The 9,962-nt window shown below is 51.3% G+C and overlaps 1 protein-coding gene across 1 annotated transcript; it reads right to left on the reverse strand.

Annotated features, from left to right (window-relative positions):
* Positions 1-1,374: 1,374 nt before the first annotated feature.
* On the reverse strand, positions 1,375-6,922 carry SOX8 (SRY-box transcription factor 8). The gene is made up of 3 exons (XM_027469126.3): positions 6,077-6,922; positions 4,675-4,913; positions 1,375-3,800 (listed from the first exon to the last, which is right to left on the reverse strand). The coding sequence occupies exons 1-3, from the start codon at positions 6,517-6,519 to the stop codon at positions 3,064-3,066; spliced, it is 1,419 nt and encodes a 472-aa protein (XP_027324927.1). The 5' UTR covers positions 6,520-6,922; the 3' UTR covers positions 1,375-3,063.
* Between the last annotated feature and the right edge of the window lie 3,040 nt (positions 6,923-9,962).

Raw genomic sequence — 9,962 nt, forward strand, 5'->3', positions numbered from 1 at the left:
AGGACACCACAGCTGGCACGATGCACTGCTGCAGCAAGAGAGGGGACAGCTCGGAAAGGCTTGTGGCTATGTGCAGGTCTGCCTGCAGAGCCGAGCGCTTTGCGGTGCCCTCTGGAAGCTGGTCAGGAGGAGCTGATCGTGTCCCCACGATTAATTCCTTCTGCACAGTGAGAGGACGTACCTGCAGGGACAGAGCAGGCTCCCAGGTCACGGACCCAAGCCACAGAAACCCCTCTGCCGTGAGCCAGATCCTCAGCTGGAGATGCTTTTGGTGTGACTTTTAATTTCATTAATTTGAGTGTTTTGCAACACCATCCCACACAGATACTTGACTCTGTTTTAAATACTAATCCAGGCATCAGTGAAGTCATTGAAAGCTTTGGCATTAAACATCAAGAAGAAAGTAAAGATAAGCACTTATATTCCATCTCACTTTTTTCTTTTTTTTCCCCCCCCAAGCATGTCACTTTGGAGAGGAAGTCCTACATCTACATGCACAACAGGCAAAGCCAAAATGCATCAATTTTTCTAGCATGAGCTAGAATAAGTCTTGAAACTTGCATTGTAACTGGAGGGAGGGGAAAGAAGAAAAAAGAGTCTCCTCTGCAAGTTACTCTGCAGCTTTGGCTTATAGTGTAATAAAGTCATTTTGCCAGAAGTTTTGTAAATGAGCACAGAGAAAATGGTGTCCAGTTACAGACACTCTGGCAAGATAGGTCTTGGCAGAGGCTGCAAACAGCAGATTTGCTTTGGGACTCTGTTGTTCAGACTTTGTTAATGTTCTTGAGCTTCATTAATTGTCATCACATTTATTTTCTCCGTGTTAAAACATTTTCCACAGGGCTGCACTGCAACCAAGCCCTGAGTGTGTTTCTCAGGCAGGGGCGGCTGGATTTCCCTAATCCCAGCCCTTTCCTCCCAATTAGGGCGCAGCCTGAAAATCTCACACGGGTTTGTCTCAACTGGTGAAACCAAACTGCAGCTTAGTTTATATAACCAAGAAAAAAAAGTCTCGAATGTAACTATTTTAATGACTGTATTTAAAAAAACCACTACATGCAACATATAATTTTGTTGCTATCATAATTAAGAGGTATTTACACGGGCTCACCAACCAGAAAACAGAATCTGTTACTGTAAAATTCCTACGTGCTGTACAGAACAAAATGAACTCAGCTAAAACCATGCAGTCTGACCTTGCAAAGCCTTACTCATGTGAGCAGTCTCACTGAAATCCTATGAAATCCTTGGGATTACTTGCATAGAAATATACTCCTTGAGGAAGTAAAAAAAATAAAGTCTCCTAGCAAGGCACCATTTAAATACAAGGAAAGGGAGCAAAGGGAGCAAGAATAAAAAAAAATAGAACAGAAATCCTTGGTCAACATATTTTATTCTGAGTAGCCTGTCTCTTTCAAAAGTGTTCTCCAAGTCACTTTTCGGCACAGAAATAGGCTGAAGTAGAAAGAAAACGTAACACAGACTTGATAAAAAGCAATTTTTAATTTTATCAAATTGATCTGTACAAAAGTTAGCATTGCTTAGTCAGAAGCTAGTGAAGAGAACAGATAAGTAACAGCCAAAGTCTTTCAAACTTTATACAGAAAAATAGATTGCATAAAAATGAATTTTCTGTATTTTCCCCCGCCCCCACGACCCCAAAAGGAAATATGCAAAAAATATTTTTAGAAAAAGAGTAGGAAATGTAGAAAAGGTAAAAAGATGATAACCTCTGAAATGTGTTTTTAGATTTACAAAGTTTTTAAAGGCACAAGTTACCATAAAATAGATGGTTATTATATGCTCAGCATACAATGGAAGAAGTAGAAATATATCAATGAAATATTAGTCTAAAACTAAGTACCTAAATTTTTTTTTTAGTGGAGAAGATTTTAGTTTCACAGCTTGATGGATGATATCTGGTCCCTAGAAGCCAAAAATCAAAGCAGAAGTTGATAATTCCTCATTAAATTACATCTTCCTATAAAGTAGTCCTGGTTCTGAAAGTGTACAAAGATCCTGCAATGCCTTAAATCCAATTTGAACGCCTGAAAGCAGGTAGCCAGAAAAATATCTTGCTCTCTGCTCCTTTTGCAATTGTTTTAGCCTCCGAATTTAATTAGTAACTTTTGCAGCAAGCCCTTAGCGTTGCACTTCCCTCCCTCCTTATTTTACATTCCCATTTGAGTTTCCTGTTCATGACCAGGTCTGCGTGAGGCAGATTCGTTCAGTCCCTCTCTCAAGCACGACTGCTGCAGCGGTTCAAAACAAAAAAACCCAAAAACCAAAGAAAATCTATAGACTCATAACACCATTTTATTGTATCATCTCCACTATTTTTATGCTCCCTCCCCGCCCCATCTTTAAAATCTTTTAAAATTCTACTTTTTGCACAAAATTACTTCATTAATTAAAAGACAAAATAATACAGAACATAAATACATATTTAACAGATTTAAAAAAAACACTTTAAGCTTCCAAAAACAAAACAAAATGTTAATTACAGCCAAACCTTGCTTAGAAGAACTCTTGACTAAAAAACAAATACTTCAGACATTTAATTGGTTGGTCCCACCAGACTCGTTTGTTCCCACAAGATTGTTACATGGAATCGCCGGGTTTTCGGTTTTCATATGCGTTGGTCCGAGTGAGTTCTTGCCCTCAAGGTTGGTCCGTTTCTCACATTGCAATAGACCCTTAAAGTCTTGAACGTCTTTCCTTTCCCCCCCGCCCCCCGCTCCATTTTTGCACTTGTCAGCTTCCACGACGAGAAAGTTCAGTTCAGTCCTCACAGAGGAGTCAAATGGTTCTGTCCTTCATTTATTCAAAAGGAATCAGTGGTCCTTTACTTTTAATTTTTTTTCCTTATTTATTTATTTAAAGAAAAATAGAGCTCTGTCCTTTCGGAGAGTTTTGAAGCAAGGGGACATCCAGTCGCAACGAGCAGAGTTCCCAGTGGCTCAGGAGGCACTTCGGAAACTTATCGCGGCACTCCACGTTCTTCGTCTTCATTCCTTCATTAGTGCATACGTTGGGGAAGCCCTCGGGGGCTCCACGCATCCTTTAAGGCCTCGTCAGGGTTGTATAGACCGGCTGGTCCCAGTTAGCAGTGGGGCTGTGGGCCGGCGGGATGGACAAGCCGTTGAGGATGGGCGTCGCGTAGGGGCGCCGCGAGGAGTGGAAATAGGGATACTGGTAGATGCTGGAGGGGTAGCCGGGGTAGGGGTTGTAGTAGTTGGAGCTCTGGAGGTCCGTGTAGTCACACTGGGAGCTGGAGAAGGAGGCAGCGGCCGTGGCAGTGGAGGCGGTGGTGGCACAAGCCTGGGCACTGTAGGAGCCATAGTCGGAGTGCGCGGGGGAGCCGTGGGACTGGTCACTGTAGTGGCTGGGGCTCAGCTGCTCCGTTTTGATGTGCGGCCTTTGCTGGCCTGAGTCAGCAGACGATGGCGACGCCGAGGCCGGGCTTTTGTGAGTCCACACCTGGTTGGCCCCGCCGGTGCCCGTGGCCGAGTGGGAGTAGGATGCGCCGTAGGAGCCGGCAGCAGCGTTGGGGCCGTGGTCGGCCGGCATGGCAGCATGGCCATTGAGCGGCAGGTACTGGTCAAACTCGTGCACGTCGAAGGTCTCCATGTTGTTGATGACCTCGCTGCTCAGCTCCGAGATGTCCACGTTGCTGAAGTCAATGTTCTGGCGGCCACTCTCCACGAGGCGGCGGCCCTCGTGCTTCAGCTCCTGCTTGCTGCCGTGGTGGAGGTCAGTTTTGGGGGTGGTGGGTGGGGTGGGTGGCCCATGGGTCTGGCCTGAGGACAAAGGGACAGCAAGGCTTTAAGGAGAGCAGCCACAAAATACCCAGTGCCTCCATAAGGCACAAAAACCACTCATTCTTTCCCCCTCCCAATAGGGAGAGGAAGAAATTTAGATGTATAGCCCCATGTTAGAAGTGGCTGACATCCCCCTGCGACCATATCCTCAGGTGGGATAAACTGCCTGCAAAGCTTGCAGCAGGGAGATTTTGGGGAGAAGCACCCCACGGAGGTCTTTCCCTGAGGCACAACAGGACAGCCCCACTGCACAAACCGCCCCTCGCCTGGGAGAGGAACCCAGGGGGACTCGGAGGGACCCCTCCAAGTGGGCAGCCTGAAGGCAGCTCTGCTTTCCTGGAGCAGAGCAGCTGTCCCTGCAGGCCAGGAAGGGGCCAGATCCCCAGCCAGGCTGGGCGAGAGCGCAGACGCGTCTGAAGCTGCAGGACGTTCGCAATCCTCCTGGAATCTGTCAACACGCACCCGGTGCCAATTCACAGCACTGCTGAGAAGCAGGGAGATTTGGGGGGACGCTGCATCTATGGGGCTCACTCCCCAAGCACCCTTCACATTATTAACCCTCTCACCCTGCAATTAATTTCCACCCTTCTGGTCCTGCTGCAAAACTGGGGTCCTTTAGCACATTAGGGATTTCCTATTGCACAGTGGACTACACGAGCACTTAGTAACTAAAACTGTGGCCACATTCACAACCTGGTGTAAAACCACAGTTCTCAGGGCTTCAGATGCGCCCAGTCCCACCAATATTCCCGCATGAGCTTGGGGGGCAGATGAGCCTGTGCCTGCTGGCAGGTTCAGGTCTCAAACCAACTTTCCCAGGACCTACAGGATTTTTGCCCACAGCGCCCTTTACCTGCATGATCGCCATGGTGGTGGGAGTCAGCCATGCCCCCCAGCCCGCTGTCCGCTTTGTAGATCTGCGTGCCCGCGTGGTGGCTGAGCTCAGCTCCGGAGTCGGAGTCGCTCTGCCCAGCTTTTACGCTTTTCCTCCTCCGTGGCTGGTATTTATAATCCGGGTGATCCTTTTTGTGCTGGACCCTGAGCCGCTCAGCTTCTTCCACGAACGGACGTTTCTCATTTTCACTTAACAAACTGGTTGGGGGTTGATTTTTTTTTTTGTAAGGAAGAGAAAAAAAGTCAAAATTAACATCATCCTTAGAAGTTTTTAAACTGTTTTCATACTCATATCCCTGCTTCCCATGCGCTAACCAAAAAGTTCTTTGCAAAACAAATTTGCAGTAGCAAAAAACTAAATCATACTGCAAACGGGTATTAAATTTTCAATTATAGAAGTATGAAAAAAGCATCCATTACAGATAGATATTGTTGACCAGGCAAAGCAAAATCCCCCTGCCCATTTTAAATGCCACTTTTTATCCTTTAGCCAAATATTATTCCCATGTTTGTCCTACAAATGCTACCCCCTCGCCACAACCAACAGCGCTGCCCATTTCCAGCTTTGTTTAGTCCTTACAAAGAAACCACGAAGGCAACAGCAATAGGATTACTTCTTTTTAAACTCTTCCCCCGCCCCGATCTCTCTTTGCAAACTCCCGAGGAAGGTTCAGCCCGCAGTGGGAGCATCTCTGGCCCAAGCGGGTGGGAGAGATGCGGGTTTGGTGCAGTCAGAGCCGCTGTAACACGCGGTAAAGCACAGCTCATCGCGAGCCCTGGAAAGCTGAGCACCCAGCAAAAAGTTTGCATCAGTGGGAAGCGCTACAGATAACAAGGGAAATGAGAGAGCAGATTAAAATTACCGCTAAAGATGGGCTTGCTTAGTTTTACAGCTTGTTAAGCAGCAAGCAAGTAAAACCGGACAAAAAAAATAGGAAAAAACATCGTAAGAGACGCACTAAGAAAAAAAATCGGAGTTTCTCGGGGACAGGGATGCTGGAAGCAAGGGCAGGAGGGGGCCGGGGCTGCACATCCCGGCTGGGGCAGGGGAAGTCCGAGGGTGCCGCAGCAGGGGCAGGACCCGCAGCGGGCTCGGCGCAGCGCCCGGCCCCGCAGCGGGGGTTTTCGGCGGCCGGCAGGCTGCGGGGGGATTCCTGCGCTGCGCTCCGGAACGGCTCGAGAATCCCCCGCGGGGCAGGCAGGCAGGCAGACAGACGCGAAGGAAAGGAAAAAAATAGAAAAAAGAAAAAGGAAGAAGGGGAAAAAAAAATAAGGAAGAAAAACAAGCAAAAGCGAGGGGAGGTCGGCGGCCGCGCACCCTGCGGGACCCGCTGAGCGCTGCGGGGCGGCTCGGGACTCACCGCCAGAGCTTGCCCAGGGTCTTGCTGAGCTCGGCGTTGTGCAGATGCGGGTACTGGTCGGCCAGCTTCCTGCGGGCGGCCTGCGCCCACACCATGAAGGCGTTCATGGGCCGCTTGACGTGCGGCTTGGCCTTGAGCGATCCGTTGCCCCGCACGGGCATGGGCACCAGGCTCCAGTCGTAGCCCTTCAGCACCTGCGAGACGGCGTCGCGGATGCAGGCGGGGAAGCGCTCGTCCACCTCGGCCGCGTCCACCTTGGCTCCCAGCGGGGCGGCGCCGGGGGGGCGCGGGGCGGGCTGGGGGGCGCAGCCCAAGCCCTCGGAGCCGGCGGGGGACAGCGGCGAGTCCGAGTCCGAGTCCACGTGGGACATGGAGCTGGTGGTGCCCGCGGGGCTGCACGGAGCCTCCAGCGCTTTGTCGTGCTCCTCGGTCATGTTGAGCATTGGTGGCCGCGGGAGGGGCGGGCGGGCCGGCCGGGGATGGGGGGCGAGCAACAGGGTGGGAAGGGAAAAGGGAAGGGAAAGGGAGGGGAGGGGGGTGCGGGGCTGAGCCGCCCCGAGGGCGACCGAGTGCCCGGGCGGAGCGGCGGGGCCGCGCACCCCTCCGCGGGCTGCCGAAGGTTTAAAAAAAAAATAAAATGGAAAAAAAAAAAAAACAAATCGAGAAGTGGAAAAACGCAGGAAAAAAGCGCTGAAACTCTGAGATTTCGGCAGGAAAAAATAAGAATATTTGGGAAAAAAAAATAATTAAGAAAATTGGAAGTCTCGCTGCAGTCCCGGCGCCCCGCTCCGCGCCCCGCGCCCGCCGCCGCGCTCCACGTCCAGTGCGAAGCGGGGCCCCTGGCAACAAGTGACTTTAAGGAGAGGGCGAGAGGCTCCTCCCCCGGCGCCGCTTCCCATTGGCGGAGAGGGCGGAGCTCATTTCCATAAGGGGCGTGGCCTTGCAGCTTTCCCGCCCTCCCGCCGCCCGGGCGCGGTGCCGCTGCTGCCCCGGGGCGCTGCGGGGGCTCCGCGCTGCGGGGGGACGGGGACGGGTTGCGAGCCCCCAGAGCCCCCCGACGGTCCCTGGTCGGCCCTGCTCGCTCTGCTGCACCCCCTCCCGAAGCCAGCCCGGCTTTTGCAGGGTTTGTGGGGAGCGTTTGGTTCTCGTTACCCGCCGATCCTGCCTCTGCTCGGAGAGGAGCGGCTCCCAAACCCCGGGTTTAGCTGCTGCTTCCCCGGGAAAAGCAAGATTTCAGCGTGAAGGGCAAGATTTACAGGAAAAAAAGTGGATATCGGGCAAATGCTTCGAGTGTTTCAGCGTTTAACAGTAATGGGAATGGGGGGAGCATGTTGTTTAATTGCTGCAGTGTATAATCAACATAAAACATGTAAACTTGAAATAAAGTCTGTGCTTTGAGTTTCAATGTAACGCCGGCTGTGTCTGTGTGTGCCAGGACGTGCGTGTCGCTCCTAGGGGAAAACGCGTGCGCTCCGATAAAGCGCAAAGCAGGTTTTTGTATTTTTTTAAAATTTCCCATTTCCTTATTAGTAGAATCTTTTAAAGATTTCAGCTTTCGGTTTCCATAGCCACAAAGCGAATTACCTTTGGGCAAAGATTTTTTTAAAAATATAATTTTATAAAGTGTCATTGAAAAACAAAAAGCCATTAAGCCCCAAGCCATGCTACATCTGTTGGCCTCGTGAGCGAGGAATAACTGAAGGTCTCTTCCAGGGCCCAGGCCAAAGCTTAATGAGGTTGTGGAAGGGTTTCTGTGTCCCGGGGCTTCAGACCGGCGGTTCAGCAGAGCTGCGGGACACTTGGCAGAGCTTTTCTCAGTTGACAAATAAATAGCGTGCATTTCTGTAATGCCTGTCACTGCGGGATCTCATAGCTCATAGCGCTAAGATTACCCCACTGCGTTTCTATGAGTCAGGTAAATTGTATTTCATTCATTTCAGAGGCGGCTGAGTCAAAGCAACGATCGCTGCTCTCAGTGCTTCTTCCAAAGGCAGCCTCTCCTGCGAGCGCCTTCCTTGGGAGATTCGAGCCTTGTTGCATGGCCGGGGCTGTGGGACAAGCTTGTGGATGTGGGGATGAGAAATGGGGCTCAGATCCTCTCCTCCCTGCCTTCAGTTATATGACACGTTCCTGTAGCAGAAGCCCCCAAGGACGGCCGGGACTGGCGACGTTGGTTTTTCCCCCCTTGCGTGCTGCTGCCTCGCACAGCTCCCCGGCTCTGCCCCAGGCAGGGAAGTGCATTTCCCAGCCCACACGCTTGAATTCCACTTTGTCAAAAGCAGGGAGGAGGAGGAGGAGGAGGAGAACTCTCAGGAGCTGCTTCCTCTTACTCCGGAGGTGGGCAGGGGGAAGAGGTAGTGCCTGGAAAACGGGCAGGGCACGTCCCCTGCCTCACGTCTGCTTTGGGGGTCTTGCAGAAACCATCTCATGTCCCAGCAAGAGGAGGGAGCTGCATTGCCCTGCCTCAGGCCCCCCTCTGAGCCACAACGAGTGGGTTCAAGTGGCATCATTTGTCTCACAGGGGCTCAGGCTGAAATTTTGGGCAACCAAGGGCCTGTAGTGTTTGCACAGGGATGGGCAAATGATGGAGCTGCAGGACAGGTCCTGCAGTGACACCCGTCATCCAGAGCTGGCCTAATGCTTCTCTGTCTTGCCCCAAAAAGCAGTGGTAGGGCAAAGATGCAGCAGAGCTACCGAGTGAAGCAAGGAAACTATCTGCTGGCTGGGAAGGGCACAGACATCAGAAGAGAAAGGGCACAGGAGGGGCAGAAGTGACAGGTACAGCCAGGCTGCAGCTTCAGTTCCGCAGAAAGTGCGAGCGTATTTTTATCTTAGTGATTTTGTTTGCCGGGCTCCTGCTCTGTCCTGGTTCACGCCCTTTGGTCTTAACCAGAAGGGGTTATTTCCTCACCATCCCATTATACCATGCCTCAGCGGCCAAAGAAGAAACAGACCGCACAGCCTGCTCTGGGGAGCTCGTGCTCCCTGCTCGGGGGAAGCGATAGGATGAGCCGCTTCTCAAATTTCCATACATCTTGTCACTGGCGGTCATAATTTACATCTCGATGCTCTCTGGACAGAGAGTAATGTAAGTGATTCTTCCAACCAGCAGCTTATCAGTCTCGCAACAGCTGGGAGTGACAGCATTTGGTGCTGGTGTCTCCTGCCCTGTTTTTAAGGTGATTCGGGTTATTCTCTGACTCCCGGCTCAGCTCCAGCGCAGCCAGCAGCAGCTCTCACAGGAGCGATCTCCGCAGCTCTGCGGGGATGGCGGTGCTGTGAATCCCACTGTGATTTTCTCTGACATGCCAGGAAAAAGTTCCCAGCCCCAGGAATGAGAGTTTGCAGACAGAGGGAGCGGTCCCCAGTCCCAACCTCGGGACCTCCAGGACAAGGGTGCAGGCCGAGGAGGGAAACACCGACATCCACACTGCCCAACGGAGGCTTAAACAGAGCACCTGAATGGGGTAGGCTTAGGGATTTGGGGTGGAACAGGGAGATAAAGAGGCTGCCTGTTCTTGGCAGAGCGGGCACATCAGGCACCTATACATGTAGGCAACGTTGCTTCGTTTTTTCTGAAGTCTGACACTGTCTCCAATAAAATTCCTGACCAGCTTGCACCAGCATTGCTTGGGATCAGGCACTAAATACCACGTCTGTGTGTTTGGCTCCATCACTTTGTCACTTGTCCCCTGGTATCTCTCAGAATCACCGTGGGCCAGGAGCACCCTGACCTCCCACCCCGGTTCCTCTCCTCTATACCTACTCTTTCTGCAGGAGCACTCATGTGCCTTGGCTTCAGACAGTCAGTGCCACACTAAAACAAGGAAGAGGACATTTTGTCATCTGTGTAAAGCAGGGAAATTGTTTTCAGAGTGTGTGGGAA

The sequence above is a fragment of the Anas platyrhynchos genome, chromosome 15, assembly GCF_047663525.1.
Source record: "Anas platyrhynchos isolate ZD024472 breed Pekin duck chromosome 15, IASCAAS_PekinDuck_T2T, whole genome shotgun sequence".
NCBI classification, from domain to species: Eukaryota; Metazoa; Chordata; class Aves; order Anseriformes; family Anatidae; genus Anas; species Anas platyrhynchos.

Coding starts and splice junctions, on each gene's coding strand:
- SOX8 (XM_027469126.3), bottom strand. CDS start 6,519: ATGCTCAACATGACCGAGGAGCACGACAAAGCGCTGGAGGCTCCGTGC. Junction 4,914..6,076: donor ACCCTGGGCAAGCTCTGGCG/GTGAGTCCCGAG, acceptor ACCCCCAACCAG/TTTGTTAAGTGAAAATGAGA. Junction 3,801..4,674: donor CCACCATGGCGATCATGCAG/GTAAAGGGCGCT, acceptor CTTTGTCCTCAG/GCCAGACCCATGGGCCACCC.